Here is a 26,319-nt window from a genome sequence, read left to right as displayed (position 1 = left end):
GCCAGCCTGGTCTACAGAGTAAGTTCCAGGACAGCCAGGGCTACACAGAGAAACCCTGTCTCGAAAAAACCAAAAAAAAAAAAAAAAGAAAGAAAGAAATGGGGCCTCATTATGTAGCATAGGCTATCCTCAAACCGTGGCAATATTCCTGCCTCTCTCTCTTTTTTTCTTTTAAAAACAGAGTCTCAAGCCGGGCGTGGTGACACACGCCTTTAGTCCCAGCACTTGGGAGGCAGAGGCAGGTGGATTTCTGAGTTCGAGGCCAGCCTGGTCTACAAAGTGAGTTCCAGGACAGCCAGGGCTACACAGAGAAACCCTGTCTCAAAAAAACAAAAACAAAAAAGAAAAACCCAGAGTCTGGCTTAATTCAAGCTGGCCTTGCAGCCTCTAAGTAGCTGAGGGTGACCTTAAACTTCTGACCTTGTTGCCTCAACCTCGATGACGGGTGTTCTCTACCACGCCCATTTATGTGGGATGGAACCCAAGGCAAGAATTCTACCAACTGAAACACACACACACACACCAAGCTCAAAACCAGGATGCTTTTTACAAAATTTCAGCCAGGCAGCGATAGGGCACACCTTTGATCCAGCATTCACGAGGCAGAATCAGGCAGATCTCTGAGTTTGAAGTCAGCCTGGTCTACACAGCAAGTTCCAGGGCTACACAGAGAAACCCTGTATTGAACAACCAAAACAAGACAGTTATTACAGTTACTTAGTTAATACATATCGGTACCACAGAGTTCGTGTGGAGATCTAGCCAAGTCCAGCATGCCTCCAGGGACATATCTAACTGGGACATCCAAGAAATTAGAAAACACATGGACACACAGAAAACCTGGGATTGGGGGGCTGCGCTCTCTGTGGGAGAAAATGCAGCACCCACCTAGGAACGTATTGTTTCTTCTCAGAGTTCAACAGGGAAGCTGGGTTACTGCACACAGCTGAACAAAGAGGTAGATTCAGCTTATCTCTGCCCAGTCTGTTTCTGTAGGGGAGAAGTCTTCAGGCCATAAATATCTGAGAGAAAGCTACTGGTCTCTTCTGCACACACCATCAACAGCCACACATGGACCAGAAACAGACTTCCCCTACGCCCCTGTCCCCCCTGGGCCTCACACACTCAGAGATCCCTCTGCTCCTCACAGAGACAGGGAGTAAGTTTCAGCTGTCAACTGAGTCTCCCTTCCCCCACTGCAGATGCTGGGTAGTCAGGCTTGACAGTGGGCGGACACGCAGACCCACTGCCCCATCTCACCAGAACCTTCTGCTTTCACTCTGACAGTGGGCACGCTGACCCGCTGCGCCATCTCACCAGAACCTTCTGCTTTCACTCCGGCTGCTAAATCTATTCATTCAAAACTGAAAGTGTCATACACATCGCACACAAATAAAAACTTTTAAAAAGACATTAAAAAAATACAAAAATCTGTCTGTGTCTGAGTATGCATATATACATACTATACATACTTTGTGTGATTTAAGCATGGCATCAGCAGAGAAAGACACTAAAGGAAAACTGCCCACATGTAAGTGCAGCTGTGGGCTTCCCAAGAGGGGACCCCATCCGAGGGATGTGTCTTATGCCAACATTTTTGTTAGATTTCTTTAGTGCGTGTCTGTGGTCAGAGGACGACTTCCAGAGGTCAGTTCCTTCCACCACGTGGTTTCCAGGGATTGAACCCAGGTCTTGGAACTTGCATGGTAAGCACTTTTACCTGCCTGATGAACGAGCTCCTCGGCCTTGGGCAAACACTTCTGAAGAGTCTCCCCCACCCCTGTTCAGTAAATAAACTCCTAGGCTGATAAAGACACAGATCCTGGGGTGACATAGGGGATTTAAGACATTTCTGTACAGAACACAGTTTATAGTCGTGTTTGTAAAATTCCCAGAAAATCACAGGTTCAAGGCTGGGAGAGGGGTAAGATAAATTCAGGGGTCATGTGTGCTTGGCCCTGAGTACTGTTTGTTGTCACAGTGTTATATTCCTTTCGAGATATTGCTACATAGAGAAGGAATGCTGTCCGTTGTTAGCAACCGTCACCATAAGTCTAACTAATTATGGCTCTCTTGCTCTCTTCTTCCTTTCTTCTTTCCTTTGTTTCTCTCTACTCTCTCTCTCTTTCTTTCTTTCTCTCTCTCTCTCTCTCTCTGGAGACAGGGACTCACTATGTACTTTTGATTAGCCTGGAAGTCACAGAGATCCTCCTTGCCTCTGCTTCCCAAGTGCTGATATTAAAGGTGTGCACCACCACACTTGGGCCTGGCTCTCTTTTCCTTCTTTATCTTATTTGTTTGTTGTTTTGTTTTTCTTTTTCTTTTCTTTTCTTTTTTTTTTTGAGACAGGGTTTCTCTGTATAGCCCTGGCTATCCTGGAACTCACTTTGTAGATCAGGCTGGCCTAGAACTCAGAAATCTGCCTGCCTCTGCCTCCCAAGTGCTGGGATTAAAGGCATGCCACCACTGCACGGCCCTCCTCATTTCATGTGTGTGGGTGTTTTGCCTGCATGTATGTCTGCAGACCACCAGCAGGCCAAAAGGCATCATATCCCTGTCCCCCAGAACTAAAATTATAGAAGGTTGTGAGCGCCACGTAGAGTTGGGAACTGAACTGGTCCCCTGCAGGAGTAACAAGTGCTGTTAATTGATGAGCCTTCTCTCTAGCCCCGGAAAGTTATTACATTTATTTATTGTATATGTCATAGTAGATATGTGAAGGTCAGAGGACAACTTTTGCTAGCCTGTTCTACCATAGAGGTGCCTGGGGATCAAACTTGGGATGTCAGGATTGGCTTAGCAGCAAGCACCTCTATGCACTGAGCATCTTGCCAATTCTTTGTGGTACACTTTTGGTCCTGTATTTCTTCAATATGTAGGAACCGGATGGTGCTGACAGTCAGGCACTGGCTGAATACACCAAGACAGAGGAGATTTCATTAGCTGTGCTGAGATGCAGAAGCAGGGGCTGAGAAGTGGAGAAACACCATCAGCCGAGTTCTGGGGCTGCTTCTGGAGTAGTAGTTCTGTGTCACTGTGGCCTGCTTGTTGCTTACATCTTATCAGGTAGGACTCCTGGGCAGCTCACGGCTCGCCAACGTGGACGTCTCACTCTGCTGAGGAAGGAGTCTGACAATGTGGTTGTTTTTTCTTGGGACTGGCTATCTGCAAGCATGGGTCACAGGGTCAAACGTCTGACAATCTTAGTGTGTTTATTAAAGAGGAACATTGGGCCAGGGAGATGGCTCAGCAGGTAAAAGTGCTTATCATGCAGGCCTTACAACCTTCCTTTGTTCCCCAAGAACCTCCTGGTGGAAGGAGAGAAACACTTCCAGAGAGCTAGCCTCTGACACCTACATGGGCCGTGTTGTTCCTCTCTCTCTCTCTCTCTCTCTCTCTCTCTCTCTCTTTCTCTCTCTCTCTCTCCCTGTCTCTCTCTCTCTCTCTCTGTCTCTGTCTCTCTCTCTCTCTCTGTGTCTCTCTCTGTCTCTCTCTGTGTCTCTCTCTGTATCTCTGTCTCTGTCTCTCTCTCTCACACACACATAAACACACACACCACATACACACATACATACACATAAACAGAATGGAACAGGGTCTGGAGAGATGGCTCCTCAGCAATCCAGAGCTCTGGCTGCTTTCCCAGAGGATACCAGATTCATTTCCCAGCCACATGGAGGCTCACAACCATCCTTAACTACAGTTCCAGGGGATCCCGCATCTGGCCTGCCTCGGCACTAGGCATGTACAACGTACACAGATATACATGCAGACAAACCATCTACACACAAAAAATAAAAATAAAGAGAAAACCATAAGGAACAGAAAAATAGAGTCTCTGTTAGGGTTGACGCTGCCCGTGTGGGTTCTCTAGAATCAGCACAGACGGTAGCTGGGAATGTGTCTCGGATGACAGGGACGCTGTGCAAACGTGAGCAGTTAAGATCCCCAGCACCTGTGCAAAAGCCTGGCACGGTAGCCCTCATTGCCATCCCAGCTAAGGTTCCAAAGACTTCAAGAGGGACACAAAGGCCGGGCAGTGGTGGCCCATGCCTTTAATCCCAGTACTCGGGAGGCAGAGGCAGGCACATTTACGAGTTCGAGGCCAGCCTGGTCTACAGAGTGAGTTCCAGGACAGCCAGGGCTACACAGAGAAACCCTGCCTCGATAAACAAACAAACAAACAAACATAGGGACTCTAAGGCAGATCACTTGGGATTAGAGAGTTTATCTGTAGTTTTTAATGCCGCAGACAGACAGGCAGGCAGACAGACAGGCAGGCAGGCAACAGCATGGATCTAAGAACAGAAATGGAGCCCAAGTGGCTGAGGTGGGATTTTTTTTTTTTTTTTTTTTTTTTTTTTTTGCACCTTTGTGAGAGTGAAAAAGGTTCCACAGCAAGGCTCTGGGAGGGGAGCAACCTATGTGGCCACCGCTTCTGACTTTGATGTAAACCACTTTTTTCTTTTTTTTTTTTTTTTTTTTTTTTGGTTTTGATTTTTCGAGACAGGGTTTCTCTGTGTAGTCCTGGCTGTCCTGGAACTCACTCTGTAGACCAGGCTGGCCTCGAACTCAGAAATCCACCTGCCTCTGCCTTCCAAGTGCTGGGATTAAAGTGTGTGCTCGCGCCACCATGCCTGGCTCCTAAACTTACTTCTTAGGTCCTGTTCCCACCCCTCCCACCCACCACCACCCCATGTCTGAGTGTGAGCTAGTAAGGACCTCACAGGCTGCTATGTTCATTCAGTAGGGAATCTGGAGGTCTTTTTGAAAAGGGCTGCTGGGGCCTGAGCTGATCTTTCCTTCAATACTGGGAGTTGGGGGTGGGGTGGGGGGGTGTTTGGCAAAGATGCAGGTGAATCCAGAAGTCCATTGGCCTGTCTAGCTGAACTTTGGGCTTCAGGTTCAGTGAGAGACCCTGTCTCCTAACAAAACAAAGGAAACAACAAAACATGGAGACTCATTCGAGTCTGGAGGGATTTATGGGTGAATTTCCCTACATGCCATTAGAAAACAAGGCAGTTCTGTTCACCGGACCCTCGGAGGAAGCTGTTGTCTGGCCTTCTGGGAGTGGGACAGGTTAACTGGGCTCAGGAGGACCCACAGGACAGGGCTTGCTTGTACCTTGACTGTAGCCAGGGAATTGGCAAGATTGTGTAAGATCAGGTCCAGACATCGTCTACTGGCTTTTTATCCTACAGGAGGGTTTTAGATAAACCCAGTCTCCCCAGTTAAAGTGAGGGGCATTCCAGAATGACTGAGCTCAGGACTGGGGCTGTCATTATCCGGGCCTCAGGGATGTGATATGACACATGGAGATAAGGTGTCTGGGTTTCAGTGTAGAGGTCTGCATGAAGAAACTGTGTGTACTGGAAAGGACTTGAGAGGCCAAATGGGGCAGTATATTTGATAGTAATGCAGAGTGTATGTATATATGTGTGTATGTATGCATGTATTATTTACATTTATTTGGTTTTTCAAGACATGGTTTCTCTGTGTGGCCCTGGCTGCCCTAGAACTCACTGTGAACAACTTCACCTGCCTCTGCCTCTCAAGTGCTGAGATTAAAGGCTTGTGCCACCATGCCCCACTAATTTATTACACAGGATCTCTTGTAGCCCAGCTGACTTGGAGCTGCTGGTCCTTCTGCTGCTGCCTCCTGAGTGCTGGGGTGGTGGGGTGTGTACCACACCCCACTATTTACTTGGGTGCTGGGTATCAAGCTCAGGTCCTAGCCATGGATGTTTTAACTGTGAAGCTCAATTGTGACTGCTGAAGACTAGTCTATGGCCCAGCAGTGGGGGCACACGCCTTTAATCCCAGCACTCGGGAAGCAGAGGCAGGCTGATTTCTGAGTTTGAGGCCAACCTGGTCTACAGAGTGAGTTACAGGACAGCCAGGGCTACACAGAGAAACCCTGTCTCGGAAAAACCAAAAACAACAACAAAAACAAAAAACGAAAAAGAAGAGAAGAGGAGAAGAGAAGAGAAGAGAAGAGAAGAGAAGAGAAGAGAAGAGAAGAGAAGAGAAGAGAAGAGAGAGCAGTCTATGGAGTTAGGAGGAAACTTTTCTTCCTTAACTTTTCCTCTACCAGTGTGTCACCTGATGGGGTAGCTCAGGGTCTTGCTGATTGTGCAGTTTCCATAGAATCAAGGGATGTGTAACGTGGACAGTGGTGAGAGTTTAACTTCTGTCCCTGGTCTAGCTGACAGATGACTTATCAGAGCTGTGGGGCCCTTTCACGGGGACTGATTGCTCCCAAGTCTTGGATAACTTCAGAGGGCAAGGGGCAAAGACTGGCTGGTTCCCTGTCTCTGTACTGATTCGCTCAGGGCTCTAAATCCTGTTAAACACCCAGTGGACAGGCTCCCCAGTCTTGTAGAGGAAGTAATGAATTTTAGTGTTGGCTAGCCTGGGACTATGTAGACCAGGCTACCCTTCTTGCCTCCCAAGTGCTAGCCTGATCTACATAGCAAGTTCCAGGCAAGTTAGTAATACAACACAGTGAGACCCTGTCTCCAAAAACAAACCTGGTGGTAGTGGTACACACTTTTAATCCCAGGAGTAAGGAGGCAGAAAGAAGCAGACAGATCTCTGAGTTCAAGGCTAGCCTGGTCTACAGAGCTTGTTCCAGGAGAGCCAGAGCTACACACAGAAACCCTGAGTCAAAAAAAAAGGGAAGAGTCACTATACCAGCCAGCTGCTGTGGCTGCTGCTCTGCCAACCTGTCTGGGAATCCACCCAGTGCCCATCAGGATGGGGAACCCCACCCCCACCCATAGCCAGAGCAAACACCTCCAGGAATTATGGCTCCACCCATTGTGAGACCACCCAGAAGCCACTAACTACATCAGAGACACCCACAGCCACACCCCCGCCAGGAATGTGGTAACCTCCACCAGAAATTAAAGGAATCTGTCCACCAAGAGCCTAAAGTAAACCGGGCATGGTGGCTTTAATCCCAGCACTCAGAGGCAGAGGCAGGCAGAGCCCTGAGTTCAAGGCCAGCCCAGTCAACACAGTGAGTGCTAGGACTGTTAGGGCTACAGAGAAAAACTCTGTCTCAAAAAAAAAAAAGAAAGAAAGAAAAGAAAAGAAAAAAAGATGCCCAAGATAGTGGTAACAAACATCTGTGCTAAGTATAGCTAATCACAAATACAAATCCAAGAACAATTCAATTGAAAGAAAAAAGAGATACTTTTAAAATGCAATAAGGCCAGCAGGAGCCTGACAAGGGAAACTTGGTCCCCACACATTAGGTTTCCACATAAAGGTAGAAAGAGGACTGAGTCCACAAACGCCCTCTGACATATTCATCAGGCGACAAGCTGAGCATGGCGGGCGCCTGCCTGTAATCTCAGCACTGGGAGGGAGAGGAGACAGAAAAATCAGGACCTGAGCTACACAACACTCTGCCTCAAAGCAGCAGGAAAGGGCTGACGAAAGAGCTCAGTGAGTAACGGTGCTTGCTGCCAAGCCTGGTGACGTGAGTTCAATGCCAAGACCTACATATATGGAGGAAGAATCAACTCCTGAAACTTGTCCTCTGACCTCCACACATTATCCTTGGTTTCTGAGACAGGGTTTCTCTGTGTAGCCCTGGCTATCTTGGAACTCACTCTGTAGACCAGTCTGGCCTCAAACTCAGAAATCTACTTGCCTCTGCCTCCCAAATGCTGGGATTAAAGGTGTGTACCACTACCACCAGGCTAGATTTTCTTTTTTAAAAAAATAATGGCCGGGCAGTGGTCATGTAGACCAGGCCAGACTGGTCTACAGAGTGAGTTCCAAGATAGCCAGGGCTACACAGAGAAACCCTGTCTCAAAAAACAAACAAACAACTCCTTCATTGTGAGAAAAAGCCGTGCAGCACATACATTTACCAACTTTTCAAAAGACATTTACTCTGGGCACTGTCGTATGCATGGACTCGCTGATTCCAGGGCCATGTCCTCTGCATGATGTCCTAGGCACAAGCTGTTGCTCCTGTGGTTTTTAAGACTCTGGTGCACACTTTTGGACCTCACAAGCATTGGAGAGTTAGAGTAGAGCATTCCAGAAAGATCTGCTAAGATAATCACGGGTGTTGGTTAGGCAGCCTAGCTCAGCAAGAAGAGAAAAGACTCTCACAGAGAGGCCAGAGAGGTTTTTGTATTAACCCTGTCAGTGCAGTTTTGGATGCAAAAGTTGTGTGTTCTCTGAGGGACAAAGGAAAAAGGCAGGGTGGTGCAGTGCCCTGTCTACAGGAAGCGCTGGGTTCAGTCCCACGGCCATACCAGCCAGGTGTGGTGGAGCACACCAGAATCCCAGCAGAGGCACAGGCAGAAAGATCAGTAGTTTCAAGTCATTCTGGGATACTTACTGAGATCCAGGCTAGCCTGGGCTACTTTCAATGTTCTTATTTAGCAAGGCAGCGGGGGCACACACCTTGAATCCCAGCAGTTGGGAGGCAGAAGCAGGCTGTTCTCTGAGTTCAAGGCTAGCTGCTCTACAGTGAGATCTAAGACAGCTACCCAGAGAGACCCTGTGTCAAAAATAAATAAATAAATAAATAAATAAATAAAAGTATTTACTTTTCTTTTATGTGGGTTGGTAATTTGCTTGCATGCACGTCTGCGTGAGGGTGTCAGATCCCTGTTCCTGGTGGTACATACTAGGAATTGAACCCTGTTCTGAAAGAGCAGCCAGTGCTCTTAACTGCTGAGTCATCTCTCCAGACCCAACAAGCTGGTCTTTTTTTGTTTGTTTGTTTTTTGAGACAGGGTTTCTCTGTGTAGCCCTGGCTGTCCTGGAACTCACTTTGTAGACCAGGCTGGCCTTGAACTCAGAAATTCACCTGCCTCTGCCTCCCAAGTGCTGGGATTAAAGGCGTGTGCCACCACGCCCAGCCTGGGTTTTTTTTTTTTTTTTTTAAATAAGGTATATAAGTGCTAAGGCCCCAAGAGAAGTGGGTTGTGGGTTGGTTGCTGGTTGGGGTTTTGGTTGCTGTTGGTTACAGTTGATTGAGGTTTCTCTGTTTCTTTCTTTCTTTCTTTCTTTCTTTCTTTTCTTTCTTTCTTTCTTTCTTTCTTTTTTTTTTTTTTTTTTTTTTTTTTTTTTTTTTTTGGTTTTTTGAGACAGGGTTTCTCTGTATAGCCCTGGCTGTCCTGGAACTCACTTTGTAGACCATGCTGGCCTCGAACTCAGAAATCTGCCTGCCTCTGGGATTAAAGTACAAGCGCCCGGCTTGGTTGAGGTTTCTTAAGTAGTCATGCACAAAGAAGCAACAACAAGAAGAAATTAGTTGCTGGGCGGTGGTGGCGCAAGACTTTAATCCCAGTACTTGGGGGGTAAAGGCAGGCAGATTTCTGACAAAGAAAAAGAAGAAGGAGAAGGAAAGAAGGAGAAGGAGAAAGGAGAAGGAAAGAAGGAGGAGAAGGAGAAGAAAGAGAAGAAGGAGAAGAAGGAGAAGGAGAAATTAGTTATCCTACAGTGAAGATCAAACTTGCCCCAGGGAGCTTGGTGCCCCTAATGAGCGGGAAGTAGTCTAATGATAACATCACCCCCTGCCCAGCATGGTAGCCCACGCCTTTAATCCCAGCACTCGGGAGGCAGAGGCATAGGCAGGCAGATTTCTGAGTTCGAGGCCAGCCTGATCTATAAAGTGAGCTCCAGGACAGCCAGGGCTACACAGAGAAACCCTGTCTCGAAAAAAACAAAACAAACAAACAAATAACATTGCCCCCTTCCCCACCCCTGGCTTTATTCAGGAATCTCTTTTCTCTCGCCTCTATGCTTTTTCTCTTTCTATCCAGTGTTAGGGGGTGGAAAGTGGAAGAAAAATGGTGGAGAAGGATGGAAGAAAGGATAGCCCATAAAATAGCTAAACTCAGGCTTCTGGAGGGGAGGACTGACTCCTGTAAGCTATTTTCTGGCCTGTACGCATGCTTCATGGCTGGTATGTCTCACCCCTATAGTCAAACAATAAAAATGGGGTGGGGGGAGAAGGAAAGAGAGAGAAACTGAACTGGAAAACTATGTCCAGTGGTCTGGCTGCACAGGAGACTGTGGGGACCAGGGATAACAAGCTGGTTGGCATTTGGAACAGGTCAGCCACAAGGAAGGGGACACATACCCAAAGATTCCCTGGCCATTTTGCATAGCAGAAAGATGTTCTATAAAGGAGTGAGGCGTAGCCAGACATGGTGGTGCTTGTCTTTAATTCCTGTGCAATAGAGGCAGAATCAGGCCAATCATTGAGATTTTTAAGGCTGGTCTGGCCCACAGAGAGAGTTCCAAGCCATCCAGGGATACATAGTGATACCCTGTCTCAAAACAGATAGGTAGGTAGATAGATAGATAGATAGATAGATAGATAGATAGATAGATAGATAGATAGATAGATAAAAGGGATTAAAAAAGATGGAGCCGCCGGGCAGTGGTGGCGCACACCTTTAATTCCAGCACTTGGGAGGCAGAGGCAGGTGGATTTCTGAGTTCAAGGCCAGCCTGGTCTACAAAGTGAGTGCCAGGTCGGCCAGGGCTACACAGAGAAACCATGTTTCATAAAACGGAAAAACAAAAAAACAAAAAAAACAACAACAAAAGCTGGGGCCAGCAAGATGGCTCAGAGTTAGGTAAAGAGGGTAAAGATCTGAACAAGCTTGGTAAACTGAGTCTCACCCCAGGAATTCACATACAGTAAGGCAAGAACTTCCTGAGGCTGTGCTCTGATATCCACACATTTGCCATGGCGTGGGTACACACATTTCATAAACACACATAGTAACAACTGCCAATAAAGGTTTAATAAATTAATAAGTCTGGCAGTGGTGGCGCACGCCTTTAATCCCAGCACTCGGGAGGCAGAGGCAGACAGATTTCTGAGTTCGAGGCCAGCCTGGTCTACAAAGTGAGTTCCAGGACAGCCAGGGTTACACAGAGAAACCCTGTCTCAAAAAAACCAAAGGAAAAAAACCAAAACAAACCAAAAAAAAAAAAGAATAAGTGAGGTTGTGGAGAACAATGCAATGGCTGAGTGAGCAAACCTCTTGCTACCTTACAGCTCCTGGAGTTCACACGGGCACACACACACACACACACACACACACACACACACACGCATGCATGCACATGCATACATATACACACATGGATAATAAGTAAAATTACATTTTAAAAAATGTGTGTCAAGTACGAATGTGTATGCTTAGGATGTGTTCAGGGGATGTGACTCTTCATTCACACCTTCTGTGTGTGTGTGGAGGGTGTGAGGGGAGCCACTGGGTGTCTTTTTTGATATCCATATTTTCTTTTCTTTTTTAAGATTTATTTATTTTATGTATGAATATGCTGTAGCTGTCTTCAGACACATCAGAAGAGGGAGCCAGATCCCATTGCAGATGGTTGTGAGCCACCATGTGGTTGCTGGGAATTGAACTCAGGACCTCTGGAAGAGCTGTCAGTGCTCTTACCCACTGAGCCATCTCTCCACCCCTCCACCCCACCCCCATTGTATTTTCTGGCACAAAGCCTCTCACTGAACCTGGAGCTCACTGGTCAGCAAACTCCAGGTATCTTCCCGGCCCCTCCCACCCTGTGCTGGGGGCTGGAGAGAGGGCTGGGGAGCCTGTCTGGGGAGAGCAGACAGGACAACCATGGCCGTGCCTCTGTGCTCTGGACGCTGATGGGGAATGCTAGGCTAGGGAAGAGATAGGAGATTTGGGGATCCAGCTCAGTTGGTAGTTAATCTGGCGCTGTGGTTTGTGGTGTTAGTTCCTGTTAACTTGAGCTGAGAAGATGGAACTGAGAGTCTGCCCGTGAGCAGGTCTGTGGGGGCATTTTTTTTTTTTTTTTTTTTTTTTGATTTCTGATTGATGCAGGAGGACCCAGCACACAGAGCAGTGCTGCTCCAGGGTAGGTGGTCCTGAGTTGTGTAAGAAAGCAGATAGAGCAAGCCGTGGAGAGGAAGCCAGCAAGCAGCATTCCTCCATGGTCTCTGCATCTGTTTTTTGCCTCCAAGTTCTTGCTGGAGTTTCTGCCCTGACTTCCAGTCACGAAGGGATGTGAAAGATGAAATAAACCCTCTCCTCTCCAAGCTGCTTTTGACTGTGGCCCTTATCCCAGCAATAGGAAGCAAGCCAGGGCATCCCCATAGTCCCAGCACTCAGGAGGGAGAAGGTTAAGGTTAGTGTCTTCTGCCTCTCTCTTTTTCTACCCCCTCCCCTTTCCCCCTCTCCCCTCCCTCCATCTTTGTATGGGTTCCAGGGGTCAAACTCAGATCATCAGGCCTTCTGTCGCAGATGCCTTTAGCTGCTGAGCCGTCTCCATGGTCCCCGGAAGGGGTTCAAACACAAATTGGTGCACAGGGAGGTTCATAGAAAAAGAGGCATTAAGGGGGCGGGCCCAAGCAGGGACCTGGGCTTCTCAAAGGGGAGTCTCACGTAAGTGTCTTAACTGTAACCATACACAGGGGTTGGGAGGCTGCCTTCCCCACCTCGTTCTTAGTTAAGTGAAGTCAGAGTGCTTCCTGGAGGGCTCTGGGGAGGATGGCAGCTGAAGAGGTAAACTGGAGACTGTAGGGTTGCACAAGGGAAGAAAGCCAGCTTCTTGCCGTGGACAAAGGTTCCGGACTGATTTGTAAGTTTGGGGTTTCCATATGGGAAGAAAAAGGTTATTGGTGACAGCCATTGAGTGGAGCTGATTGCTGTGGTGTTAGTATTCTTGTTTGAAATCTCTCTCCACCATCACAAAGGCCACAGCAATCCCTGCTAACTTTTTTTTTTTTTTTTTTTTTTTTTTTTTTTGGTTTTTCAAGACAGGGTTTCCTCGAACTCAGAAATCTGCCTGCCTCTACCTCCGAAGTGCTGGGATTAAAGGCGTGTGCCACCATGCCCAGCCCCTGCTAACTTCATTGTGGCTTGACTCTCAGCTGTCCGCAGACTTTAGACTCTGGTGTGACAGGCTTTCCATGAACACTTCCCTGCCAATCCTTCTTTCTTCTTCCCTCCTTCCCTCCTTCTCTCCTCCCTTCCTCCCTTCCTTCTTTCCTTCTTCCCTCCTTCCTTTGACAGGGTCCTTTGTCGCCCAGCCTGGTTTTAAACTTTCTATGTAATTGAGGATGACCTTGAACTCTGTTGTCCTGCGTGCTAGACAAGTAGATTTACTTCATTAAATGAACCAAAGCCCCCAGACCTCATATGGTTTTTGCTGTTGTGGAAACCTGACTCCCGCTCACTGTGTAGATCAGGCTAGTCTTGAGCACACAGGGATCTGCCTACCTCTGTGTCCTGAGTGCTAAGGTTAAAGGCGTGAGCGGCCACTCCTGTTCTTTTTCAGTTTTACTTCCTGGATTTGCTTGGTTCTCTGTGTCCCTGCGTGTTGAGTACAGTGCCCTCTGAAGCCGGTAGCTCCCCCGTAGCTGGAGTTACAGATGGTTGTGAGCATCGTGTGGATGCTGGCAGCCAAACTCAGGTCTTCTACAAGAGCAGCCAGTGTTTTTTTTTGTTGTTGTTGTTGTTTGGTTTTTCAAGACAGAGTTTCTCTACGTGACCCTGGCTGTCCTGGAACTCTCTCTATAGACCAGGCTGGCCTCGAACTCAGAGATTCACCTGCCTCTGCCTCCTGAGTGCTGGGACTAAAGGTGTGAGCCACCACCAGCACAGACAGTGTCTCTTAATCACCTAGCCATCTCTCTAGCCACAGACGCAGCTTTTTACAGGGGAGGCTAGCATCAGAAGATCAGGACTCAGGTCCTCATTCTTGGCAGGCAAACACTTACTGACTGAGCCCTCTCCCCAGTCCGTAGGAGGCCTGCAAGCCCAGCACTTAAGAGCTGGAGGCTGGGCTTCAGGAGTTCATGGTCGACCTGGGCTGCATGAGTTCCTGTCCTGACACATCTACCCTACCCCTCTGCTGCCTCCACGCTACCACCACCACCACCATTATTACACACGCACACACTTGTACACACACTTGATATAGACCAGAGGGAGAGGGAGGTCAAGGCAGGTAGGAGTGGTTGACTTTCTATTCTCTCTTAAAAAGGTTTTTTTTTTAATTTATTTATTGGTTATATGTAAGTACACTGTAGCTGTCTTCAGACACTCCAGAAGAGGGAATCAGATCTCGTTACGGATGGTTGTGAGCCACCATGTGGTTGCTGGGATTTGAACTCCAGACCTTCAGAAGAGCAGTCGGGTGCTCTTACCCACTGAGCCATCTCACCAGCCCTTAAAAAGGTTTTTTAGATTTATTTATTTTATTCATGCCTGTGTGTATACACGTGCCCCACATCCCTGCCTGGTGTTCAATGAGAAATTGTCAGACCCCCTAGAACTGGAGTTATGGGCAGCTGTGAGCCACCATGTGGGTGCCGGGAACCAAACTCGGATCCTCTGCAAGAGCAGCAGGTGCTCTTAACTGCTGAGCTGTCTCGTCAGCTCCAGACTTTCCAGACTCTTGCTTCTGTCTTTCAAGTGTGTGGGTTCCAGGCCTGCCCCATCACACCGGTTTTGCCCATCTACTTCAGCCTGTTGGTCCATCTGCTGACCACCAGTCGACCACTCACGGCTCTGTCAGTCTCCCTCTCTCGGCTGTTTATATTCCCTGCCGCCCAGGCCGGCCATGAACCCCTGGCCTCCCGGCCTCCATCCTTAGTGCTGGAATTACAGGCATGTGCTGCCGCCCACCCCCTTTCTTCTTTGCTGTCTATCTACCCTGTCAACCTACCTGTCTGTCAGTGTCTCTCTGTGTGTCTGTGTGTTTTTTCTGGCAAGATCTTGGGGTGGGCAGCAGGGTGGGAGACAGGGGCCAAAGGCAAAGGCTCTCATCACAGAGTGTGTAGGCAGGGTTGGGGCCACCTCAAGTGCTGGCACATGGAAGAAATCAGAGCAGGCTTACAGCTGGGAGTGGGCTGCTGCCAAACCTTGTGTGTTAGGCAACCATGCCATGACCAAGCCACACCCACAGCCCACAAATCCTGGGGTGTCTTAAAGTCACATTCAGCGTGCAGGCCTTTCCAGGGCTGCGAGTCTACTCCAAAAATGCTCCAAACGAGTAAACATAGAAGCTGTTTTGGGAGGCAGGCCTAATGACGTTTGCCCCGGGAGGCTTCCAACCAGATACAGCAGGAACTTCAAGAGAGGCTGGACAGAGGCCCAAGGGGTGTGCTTAGGAGCTAGTGGGTGGAGTTGGATGCCCTCAGAGTTCTCCAGTCCTAACTGTGTACAGACAGGATGTAAGAGAAGAACTGGAGGCTCTAAGCAGAGGATCCATCGGCTGCAGGCAGAGGGAAGAGGGCCTCTGTGAGGAACAGGCTGAGCGTCAGAGGAGGAGGCCCAGGCCTGGTTCTCTAGGTATGAGGGACCAGCACCCCAAGAGGAAAGAGGGTTGGGGCCTGGAGCTCCAGGTCTGAGGGAGGAGTGTTATGACCTGAGGGGGAGAGAGGAGGCTGGGGTCTGAGGAAGGAGAGCAGGACCCCGGGCACCTGAGTCTGAGGGATGAAGCCGGAGCCTAGGGTTTTGGGTTTGAGGAAAGATCTTGGAACTGGACTCCTGGATCTGAGGGAGGTGGAACTGGACTCCTGGCTTGGGTTTGAGGGCTCCTGAGGCTGAAATCTGAGCCCCTGGGAATGAGGGAGGAGGAGAAGGCCTGGATCCTCTGGTCTGAGGGAGGAGAAAAAGGAAATAACAGAAGTCTGAGACAAATTTTGGTCTGTCTAGCTCTGTAATTAATTAACTAAAGTGGATCAAATGAGAAGGTGAAAGTTCACAGAGGAACACTCCTGTCTGTCGTCTTGGACTGGGTCTCCATCCCACCATCCAGCGTCCTGGTCTACGAAGAGTCCACAGGGACCTTGTGAAGAATCAACAAGGCGGGGTCCAGAGGAGTCACGTGTCCCTTCCACTCCGGGTCACCCTGTCGGAATGGGGATGCCACTGCCCTGGGCCCTCAGCCTCTTGTTGGTCCTCCTGCCTCAGACCTGGGGCTCAGGTAAGAGGCCACCAGGACCTGGAGTGTGTCAGGAAGGGGACAGGAAGAAGAGCCAAAGAGTGGAAGAGGGACAATAAGTCCACTTTTTCCATGATGTCCTAGCCTTCATGGAAATCTCACTGTGGGTAACTTCTCTGTGCATCTGAGTCAAATACACTTGACAATCTCAGGCTCGTCTCTGTGTCCGTCTGTCCGTCTTGCTTCCTTTCTGGGTGTCTGTCCCCTTCTCTCTGGAGGATCATGGCACTTCAGATCGGGTCCAGTTTTCATTCTGCACCTCTGTGGGGCACGGTGCAGTCCGTGACCCGAGACTCTCCTGTTTGCTCTGCAGAGACCCGCCCCCCACTGATGTATCATCTCACGGCTGTGTCAAACCCATCTACGGGGCTTCCCTCTTTCTGGGCTACAGGCTGGTTGGGTCCTCAGCAGTATCTGACCTACAACAGCCTGCGGCAGGAAGCTGACCCCTGTGGGGCCTGGATGTGGGAAAATCAGGTGTCTTGGTATTGGGAGAAGGAGACCACAGACCTCAAAAGCAAAGAACAGCTCTTCTTGGAGGCCCTCAAGACCCTGGAGAAGATATTAAATGGTCAGAAGAGGGGTGAGCTTCAGTAGGCTGGGTTTGAGGAAGGATAATGGGTCTGGATTCCTGGGTCAAGGAAGGAGGCTGGAGCCCTAGGCCTGAAGTGGGAGGATTAGGTCTGAACCCTAGGAATAAGGGGGAAGGTTGGGATCTGGACCTCAAGGTCCGAGGGAGGAGAAGAGAGGAAGGCTGGCCCTTGCTCCTGAGTCTGCTTGCCTGCGTGTTGGCATCTAGGGACCTACACACTGCAGGGCCTGCTGGGCTGTGAACTGGCCTCGGATAATTCCTCAGTGCCCACGGCTGTGTTTGCCCTCAATGGTGAGGAGTTTATGAAATTCAACCCAAGAATCGGCAATTGGACTGGGGAGTGGCCTGAGACGGAAATCGTTGCTAATCTGTGGATGAAGCAGCCTGATGCGGCCAGGAAGGAGAGCGAGTTCCTGCTAAACTCTTGTCCGGAGCGACTGCTAGGCCACCTGGAGAGGGGCCGACGGAACCTGGAGTGGAAGGGTGAGCCCATCTCCTGTCCCTCCTCTAGATCTCCACAGCCATGCTCAAAGCCCACCCAGCATCAGTACAACCCCTCTCGCCTATCCCAGTGGATCTTCTTTAAGATAAGGTCTCATGTAGCCCAGGCTAGCTCTCACGTAGCTCAAGCTAGCCATGAGCTCATCGTGTAGCTGAGGATGGTCTTGGATTCCTGATCCTCTTAGCCCATTCCAAGTGCTGATTTGACTTAAGTGTGTTGCCACACCCAGCTAATTGTTCTTGTTTGTGAGACAGGGTCTCAGGCTGACTTTGAACTCAGAGAGATCTCTTGAGTGCTGGGACAAAAGGAGTGTGCTGCTGTACCAGGCTGCTTTTTCTTTTTCTTTTTCTTTTTTTGTTGTTGTTATAGTTAGACAGACTCTCCCAATGTAGACCACGTGACCTCAAACTTGTCATCCTCTTGGTCTCAGCCTCCCAAGTGCTAGGATTTTCCATGTCTTTTTCTTCTTGTTAACGTCTAAGAGTTCTTTATATATTGTGGACCCAAATCTTCACCAAATAAGTGTTTCAAACACACTTTCCTTGACTGTTTTCCTTTCATTCTTTTAAAGTTATCTTCAAATCTTTTTGTTTTGTTTTTTCGAGACAGGGTTTCTCTGTGTAGCCCTGGCTGTCCTGGAACTCACTTTGTAGACCAGGCTGGCTTCGAACTCAGAAATCCGCCTGCCTCTGCCTCCTGAGTGCTGGGATTAAAGGTGTGTGCCACCACGCCCGGCTTTTTTTTTTTTTTTTTTTAAGATTATTTAGTTTTGTATATAAGTGTTCGGATTGCATGTATGCCTGCTGCACACCAGAAGAGGGCATCAGATCCCATTTCAGGTGCTTGTAAGATGCCATGTGGTTGCTGGGACTTGAACTTAGGACCTCTAAAAGAGCAGCCAGTGCTCTTGACTGCTAAGCCATCTCTCCAGTCCCCAGTCCTCTTTTGAGGGCTGTGTTTTTGTTAGTATATCTTGCTTGGAGGTCATGCCCAGCCCAGGATGACCTAGGTCTCTGTGTGTATTTGGAGGAGTTTTATAGCTTTCCATTCTATGTATAGATCCTCTTGCTTTTCTGTCTAACAAATTGTATGTGAAGAAGGTCTGTCATTTCTCCATCCAAGTTTCAGCCTGTCTGGATCTGAGTTGTGTGTGTGCTCATGTGGGTGGAGACCAGAGCACAGCCTCGAGTGTTGTATTTATGACATCTTTTTCTGAAAAACAAATCTTCAGGCTGGACTCAGCTCAGTGGTTGAGAGCACACAGGGATTTTATATGTGCACATGTATATTTGTATGTGCACGTGAGTGTCAGAAGAGGGCGTTCCATCCCCTGTAGCTGGAGTTACAGTTAGTTATAACATGCCCAGTGTGGGTGCTGGAACTGAATTTGAGGCATCTTTAAGTAGCAGCAAGCCCTTAGTCCCTGAGCCACCTCTCCAGCCCCAGCCCCTGTGAGATTTTTACTCTGTCCCTCTCACTTAGTTGGCTCAGTTTGGGATTGCACTCAGGTCCTTTCTCTTGCCAAGTAAGAGCTCTGCCACTGAGCAATCTTTAAGGTTGGTTTTTGATTTTGGTTTTTGGTTTTTCGAGACAGGGTTTCTCTGTGTTGGAACTCAATCTGTAGACCAGGCTGGCCTTGACCTCAAAGACCCATCCATCTCTGCCTCCTAAGCTCTGGAGATCAGAGGCATGCGTCACCGCCGACCGGCTGGCCATGTTTTAGGTTTTAAAACTTACCTTTACTTATTTATCTGTGATTTAGCGTGTGTGAGTGGTGGTGGTGGAGGTGGTGTGTGTGTGTGTGTGTGTGTGTGTGTGTGTGTGTGTGTGTTTCATATGTGATATATACCTGTGCTGTGTATGGGGTGAGCATCTGTCCACATGCTCAGAAGCCAGAGAAGGTGGCTCCTCTGTCTCTTTCCATCGTATGTTCTTCACCCAGATTCTCTTGATGAGCCTGAAGCTACGCAGGCAACCAGCCAGGCCCCTACTGGTCCTCTTTCCTCTGCCCCTATCCTCAGCGCCAGGGTTACAGTTATGAAGATATGTTTAAGTTTTGACATAAGTGCTAAGAATTTGAACTTGGGTCCTCATGCTTGTGTAATAAACACTTTTTCATGCTGAGCCATTCCCCTAATTATGGCTAAATAGTACTCCATTCTAGAAGCCTGCATGCTATCTTCCTTTATCTGCTGAGGGTGTCTACATTGTTTCTGTAGTTTGGCTGTTTTTTTGTTTGTTAGAGATTTATTTATTTATTATATGTAAGTATGCTGTCTTCAGACACTCCAGAAGAAGGCATCAGATCTCATTACGGATGGTTGTGAGCCACCATGTGGTTGCTAGGATTTGAACTCAGGACCTTTGGAAAAGACGTCAATGCTCTTAACCACTGAGCCATCTCTTCAGTCCTGTTTGGCTGTTTTGATGTTTCTACAATGCAGGATAGTGGCCAGTGTTTCCCTGAAATTTTGTTTTGCTTTTACTATATTTACTTTATTTTTTTATTTTTGGTTTTTTGAGACAGGGTTTCTCTGAATAGCTCAGGCTGTCCTGGAACTCACTCTGTAGACCAGTATGGCCTTGAACTCAGAAATCTGTCTGCCTCTGCCTCCCAAGTTCTGGGATTAAAGGCATGTGCCACCACTGCCCATCCCTAAAATTTTGATACCAACTTCTGGATAAGTGTCCACAAATAGGATAGCTAACTCCATTAAACAAGAAAAAAAATTTTTATTATGTTTTTTGCTTCCATGTATGTCTGTGCACCATGTGCATGCAGTACTCACAGAGGCCAGAGGAGGGCGTCAGGTCCCCTGGTGCTGGAGTTACAGATGGTTAGGAGTTGTTCACCACATGGGTGCTCTGACTTGAACCTGAGTCCTCTGGAGGAGCTGCCACTCACTACTTGACTAATTTTACCCGCTGAGTCACTTCTCTAGCTCTGAGCTCATTTACCATGGAAAACCATGGTGGCCTGTGTGGGGATACATGTCTTTAATGCTAGCACTCCGGAGGCAGGGACAGGTAGTCTCTGCACTACCTGCACTCCCCTTGACAACCGGTCCAGGTTCCACGGGTACTGACTACAGTTGCTACATTGTGTCTATGTGTGATTTTGTTCTTCTTAACAGGCTTCTGGTACCAGGTGTTAGGTTGTGTTACTGTTTCCTTCCAAACATACAAACAAGGCAGGGGCTCTACCACTGAGCCACGCCCCAGCCCTTCACTGGGGAATTCGAGGCTCTAACATTGAGCATACCATTGACGCTCATTTGACTTAAAATATTTTTAAGGTTACACTTATTATTAAGGTTACTTACTTGTGAATGAGTGTGCATATGTGTGTGCGTGTGTGCGTGTGTGTGTGTGTGTGTGCGCGTGCGTGCGCGCGCGCGCGCGCGTGCGTGCGTGCGTGTGTGTGTGTGTGTGTGTGTGTGTAGATAGGTCAGAGAACTTGGTGAGTTGGATCTCTCCTTTTGCCATGTAGATTCTAGGGATGGAACTCAGGTCATCAGGCTTGTCCGCAGGTGTCTTTACGTCACGTCACCAGCCCTCTTGTATTTTTCTAAACCTTTTTCTGACTATATTTATTTTATTGTTAATTTCTGTGGATGTGTGTGTACATATATGGTGCAAGTGACCACAGATGCCAGAAGGAGGATCAGGTCGTCTGCAGCTGGAGTTAGTTATAGGTGGTTAAGTGTCGCCCAGTTGGTGCTGAGAATTGAGCTCAGTTCTGTAGAGAGAACAGAAAACGCTCTAGCGGCTAAGCTGTGTCTCTCGGGCGCTTCACTGGCCCTCTTTTGACTTTTTCTTTTTTCTTTTTTCTTTTCTTTTTTTTTTTTTTTCTGGAGCTGAGGCCCGAACCCAGGGCCTTGGGCTTGCTAGGCAAGCACTCTACCACTGAACTAAATCCCCAACCCCTTGACTTTTTATTTTGAGACATGGTCTCACTAAGTTTCCCAAGCTAACTCCCAGCTCAATCTGTGGCTTAACTGGTGAGCCTGTAGCACCTCTGCCTTGGCCACCCAGGTTACATTTCTGGGGCAAAGGTGCTTCCTTTTTTTTTTCTTCTTCTTCTTCTTCTGTTAAACAGAAGCCAAGGCTGGGCTGACTCTCCGAACCCTCAGGGTCAGAACTGGAAAACAGGAGAACCGAGGGTGTCTCTCAGCTACCCACAGGAAGTCATCCTCACTGGAAAACAATAGCAAGCACAAGGCAGGACACAGAAGTGCTGACTGAGGTCCGGTCCTCTGTGGCAGAGAGCCGGTGCCTCAGGTCTTCCTAGATGCCAGTGAGGCCCCTCTTTCGGGGAAGCTCGTTAGCTTCCTCTTCCTAAGAAGTTGTCAGCTTATTTTCTGCTGAGAACCAGAGCAGAACCAAGATTGTGAGACCCACCCTAGACAGAGGGAACGCCTCTGCCATGCACAGCCTTTCTGGGGTCTCAGATCCCCATGGACTTCATTTTGTCTAGGGGTTTATTGCTGTTGATTCAGGGTCTTGTGTAGCCCAGGCTGGCCCCAAACTTCCTATTTCATCAAAGTAACCTTGAACTCCTGATCCTCTGACCTCCAGTCTGGAGTGCTGAGATTACAGGTGTACGCCAGCATGCATGACCAATGTCAGTGTGCCGGGGATCAAACCTAGGAACCCAGGACTTCACACCGGAAACTGGGCCACATCCCCAGCCATAATATCTCTCTCTCTCTCTCTGTCTCTCTGTCTCTCTGTCTCTCTCTCTCTCTGTTTCTTTTTTCTGAGACAGGGTTTCTCTGTATAGCCCTGGCTGTCCTGGAACTCACTTTGTAGACCAGGCTGGCCTCGAACTCAGAAATCCGCCTGCCTCTGCCTCCCAAGTGCTGGGATTAAAGGCGTGCGCTACCACCGCCCACTTCTTTCTTTCTTTCTTTCTTTCTTTCTTTCTCTCTCTCTCTCTCTCTCTCTCTCTCTCTCTCTCTCTCTCTCTCTCTCTCTTTCTTCCTTTCTTTCTTTCCTTGGTCTCACTATGTCACTATGTAGCCTTGGCTAGCCTGGAACTGCTATGTAGACCAGGTTGCCCTGGTATCCACAGAGATCAACTTGCCTCTGCTCCCTGAATGCTGGGATTCAAGATGTACTACACACCCCACCCACAGGTCTCAGTTTTTGCAAGAGCATCCAACTCATTTGGAACTCATGATTTTCCGGCAACAGTTCCTCAGGTGCTGGGATCACTTGTGTGGGCATGCACCATCCCACCCAGCTAGGACAGTCATGTCTCTTTGCTCTATATATACACTAATGTGTTCCCAGGGCCACGAATAGGTCACGGCACTAGAGAGATGTGCACTAAGTCTCCGTTTAGAAACAGGTAGATGGAGGAGTTGGGGCTCAGCTGGTAGAAAGCTTGCTTAAATGGGCTCCACCACTGGCACTGCATAAACCAGTATGGCGGCACACACCTGCTGTCTCTCAGCTTTTAGCAAGTGGAAGAAGGAAAATCAGGAATTCAAAGTCATCTGTATCTATATAATAAGTTCAAGACTGGTCTGGGCTGAGAGTGAAACAAACAAATGTGCGCGAGAAGAGGCGCTGTGAGCGCCGAGTTTGCTGTGATGAAGACCTGGGTTCTGGTCCCCAGGTCCCCTTGCAAAGGCTGGGCGTACTGCTGCGTGTCTGTAGCTGCAGGGATGGGTCTGGCAGAGACGGAGCCTCACCAGCCACTGGCATGGCTGAAAGGGAGGACCCCAGGTTCATGGAGAGGCTCTGTCTCAAAAAATAAGTGAGCCCGGCGTGGTGGCGCACGCCTTTAATCCCAGCACTTGGGAGGCAGACACAGGCAGATTTCTGAGTTCGAGGCCAGCCTGGTCTACAAAGTGAGTTCCTGGACAGCCAGGGCTACACAGAGAAACCCTGTCTCGAAAAAACAAACAAACAAACAAACAAAACCCCAAAAAACAACAACAAAAAAAAGTGGATGTGGGGAGAGATGGCTCAGTGGTTAGGAACACTCCCTGTTCTTGCAGAGGACCAGGATTTAATTCCTAGCTCCCATAGGGTAACTCACCACCATCTGTAACTCCATTTCCAGGGGCTCTGATGTCCTCATCTGGCCTCCACAGACACTGCATGCATGTGGTGCAGAGACACACATGCTAAAAAGCACCCAGACACACAGAGTGAAAAATATATAAAGGGGAAAAAATGCAAAGAGCGAAAGAGGAAGGAGCCTGCAATTGACCTGTGGCCTTGACCCATGCACATGCCACACACACCAAAATAAGGGGGTGCAGTGGTGGGGTCAGCAGGGTGGGGTGTCTGTCACTCTGGGAAGCCCTCCAAGTCAGCACAGTGCTGATACAGGGAAGTGGAGTCTGTCCATGGCAAGCTTCACCCAAGCCTTGGTGGGGGTGGGGTGGGTGGGTGAGGTCATAGCCTAGCCTAACTGCTGGCCCATCCCATTGCCTGTGTCCCTGCAGAGCCGCCGTCTATGCGCCTGAAGGCCCGTCCTGGCAACTCTGGCTCCTCCGTGCTGACCTGTGCTGCTTTCTCCTTCTACCCACCGGAGCTCAAGTTCCGATTCCTGCGCAATGGGCTAGCCTCAGGCTCCGGGAATTGCAGCACTGGTCCCAATGGAGATGGCTCTTTCCACGCATGGTCATTGCTGGAGGTCAAACGTGGAGATGAGCACCATTATCAATGTCAAGTGGAGCATGAGGGGCTGGCACAGCCTCTCACTGTGGACCTAGGTGAGGCTGCCCCTCCAGCCTCAGTGTCTTCTTTGTTTTTTTTTGTTTTTTTAAAAGATGTATTTATTTATTTCATGTATGTGAGTACACTGTCGCTGTCTTCAGACACACCAGAAGAGAGCATCAGATCCTATTACAGACAGTTGTGAGCCACCATGTGGTTGCTGGGAATTGAATTCAGGACCTCTAGAAGAGCAGGCGGTGCTCTTAACCGCTGAGCCATCTCTCTCTCCAGCCCCATTGTCTTCTTTGTTTCTGCTCCTGGCTTCTGATTCTCCATTAGCTCTGTGGCCAGTTCCCCCTGAGTCTGACCATGATGAGTCTTGCTGCTACTGGTCTTCATGGTGTTTGACCATTCACTTTTGCCTCTGACAGTTCTTGCCATGGCTTTGGTAAAGCACCAACTTTGTTGACTGTCCTGTGACTGCTCCGCCTTCCTCTGTTGGGTTCTCACCTAGTTCTGTCACAGTGTGGCTGTGTCCTCTCAGTATAGGTCTCCTCCTCCTCTTCCTCCTCCTCCTATTCCTTTTCTTTCTCCTCCTCCTTCCATCCCTCCTCCTCCCTCCTACTTCCTCCCCCTCTCCCCTTCCTCCTCCTCCTCTCCCTCCTTCTCCTCCTCCTCCTCCTTCTTCAGATTTATATCTAAGTGTATCCATATGTATTTAATTTTCCCACTTTCTTTGTGTGAGAGGGGAGAGCAGAGGTGAGTCTGTGCCATGGGATACTTGTGGCGACAGAGGACAACTTGTGGTTGTCAGCCTTGGGGCTCAAACTTAGGTCACCGGGCTTTATGGCAAAGGCAATGCCTTCACTCCTTGAACCTCTGACAGCCTAGATTTATGGAGGGTCGGGCTCAGGTCTCCTGGAATTCGACACGAGTTCTGGGAACCAAACTCTGGTCCTCCGGAAGAGCTGCAAGCCGTCTCTCCAGCACAGTGGCTGACTCTTTTTTTCTCTTTTTTCTTTCTTTTTGTTTTTGTTTTTGAGACAGGGTTTCTCTGTAGAGCTCTGGCTGTCCTGGAACTCACAATGTAGAGGAGTCTGGCCTCTAACCCATAGATCTGTGTGCCTCTGCCTCCCAAGTGCTGGGATTAAGAGGTGTGTCACCACTGTGTGGCCGGTTCTTATATTCAGTGAGGAAACACATGAGGCCCAGGGCCTTTTCTCCGCATACACCCACCCTCAAATACATGCTTCCGGGGGTCTCCGAGAAATCATCAACTCCTTTCTTCCCTGTCTTCATGATACTTTCTGGCTGCAGATTCATCAGCCAGATCTTCTGTGCCTGTGGTTGGAATCGTTCTTGGTTTATTGCTGGTGGTAGTGGCCATCGCAGGCGGTGTGCTGTTGTGGGGCAGGATGCGCAGCGGTCTGCCAGGTATATGCAGGATGGGGGAGGGGCGGGGCCGTGTGCAGGATTGGGTGGGAGTGGCCTTGTGCAGGATGAGGGAGGGGCGGGGCCGTGTGCAGGATTGGGGTGGGGCGTGGCCGTGTGCAGAATGAGGGAGGGGCGTGGCCGTGTGCAGGATTGGGGAGGGGAGGGAAGGGGCCGTGTGCAGGATTGGGGAGGGGCGTAGCTGTGTGCAGGATTGGGGAAGGGAGGGGCCGTGTGCAGGATTGGGGGTCGTGGCAGGAAGTAGCGACTCAGAAAGAAAGAGGGGAGGCAGAGAGATAATAGAGACAAAAGAGTCCCTGACCACCCTGGGAAAAGAGATGGGAACAGAGACCATAGCGTGACCCTGTCAGGTGTGTTGGGTGGGTGAGACCTTAGATACTTGTGCTGACCTCTGTTCCTCTCTCTCAGCCCCATGGCTTTCTCTCAGCGGCGATGACTCTGGTGACCTGTTGCCTGGTGGGAACTTGCCCCCAGAAGCTGAACCTCAAGGTGCAAATGCCTTTCCAGCCACTTCCTGATGCAGACTCGGGCCCCCTGCCCACTGCAGCCTTTCGGGCTGTGTGACCTCCTGAACTGTCTCCGAGCCTCCTGAGGGAGCCTGGGCCCGATGTCCTCCCATGGATCCCTGCTTTTGTGGCCTGCTTCAGTTTCCCTTCTTAATGTACATGGTTGTTTTCCATCTCCACATAAATTTGGCCCCAAATCTGTGTGTGCATCGTTATTCTCAAGTTTCAAGCAGCTGGAATAAATTGAACGCGTCTGGGAAAGATCATATAGACACCTCTTGATTGCTATCGTGCAGCCTGGCCATTTTATAGACCGAGTTGTGTATGTGATACCTACACTGTACCAGGCATTGCTTCTCTTCTTTTTCTTCCTTCCTTCCTTCCTTCCTTCCTTCCTTCCTTCCTTCCTTCCTTCCTTTCTTTCTTTTCCTTCTTTTCTTTCTTTCTTTCTTTCTTTCTTTCTTTCTTTCTTTCCTTCCTTCTTTCTTTTTTTTTTTTTTTAACATTTATTTATTTTATGTATCTGAGTACACTGCAGCTGTCTTCAGACACACCAGAAGAGGGCATTGGATTCCATTACAGATGGTTAGCCACCATGTGGT

At 48.9% G+C, this 26,319-nt stretch overlaps 1 protein-coding gene across 2 annotated transcripts; it reads left to right on the top strand.

Moving 5' to 3' along the window:
* The first annotated feature begins 15,152 nt into the window (after positions 1-15,152).
* Fcgrt (Fc receptor, IgG, alpha chain transporter) lies at positions 15,153-25,982 on the top strand. Of its 2 annotated transcripts, none has more exons than NM_010189.3 (7): positions 15,153-15,335; positions 15,702-15,972; positions 16,304-16,561; positions 16,790-17,065; positions 23,546-23,815; positions 25,077-25,193; positions 25,620-25,982. In NM_010189.3, the coding sequence occupies exons 2-7, from the start codon at positions 15,906-15,908 to the stop codon at positions 25,727-25,729; spliced, it is 1,098 nt and encodes a 365-aa protein (NP_034319.2). In that variant the 5' UTR covers positions 15,153-15,335; positions 15,702-15,905; the 3' UTR covers positions 25,730-25,982. The 2 variants fall into 2 exon arrangements, with proteins under 2 accessions (NP_034319.2, NP_001344046.1); NM_001357117.1 differs by having other exon boundaries at positions 16,304-16,573.
* Positions 25,983-26,319: the final 337 nt, after the last annotated feature.

The sequence above is a fragment of the Mus musculus genome, chromosome 7 (genome assembly GCF_000001635.26).
Source record: "Mus musculus strain C57BL/6J chromosome 7, GRCm38.p6 C57BL/6J".
Classification (NCBI taxonomy): domain Eukaryota; kingdom Metazoa; phylum Chordata; class Mammalia; order Rodentia; family Muridae; genus Mus; species Mus musculus.
The sequence above is the reverse complement of the archived record's forward strand: the minus strand, read 5'-3'. Positions and strand labels throughout refer to the sequence as shown.

Coding starts and splice junctions, on each gene's coding strand:
- Fcgrt (NM_001357117.1), top strand. CDS start 15,906: ATGGGGATGCCACTGCCCTGGGCCCTCAGCCTCTTGTTGGTCCTCCTG. Junction 16,574..16,789: donor ATTAAATGGTCAGAAGAGGG/GTGAGCTTCAGT, acceptor GTTGGCATCTAG/GGACCTACACACTGCAGGGC. Junction 23,816..25,076: donor GCCTCTCACTGTGGACCTAG/GTGAGGCTGCCC, acceptor TTCTGGCTGCAG/ATTCATCAGCCAGATCTTCT.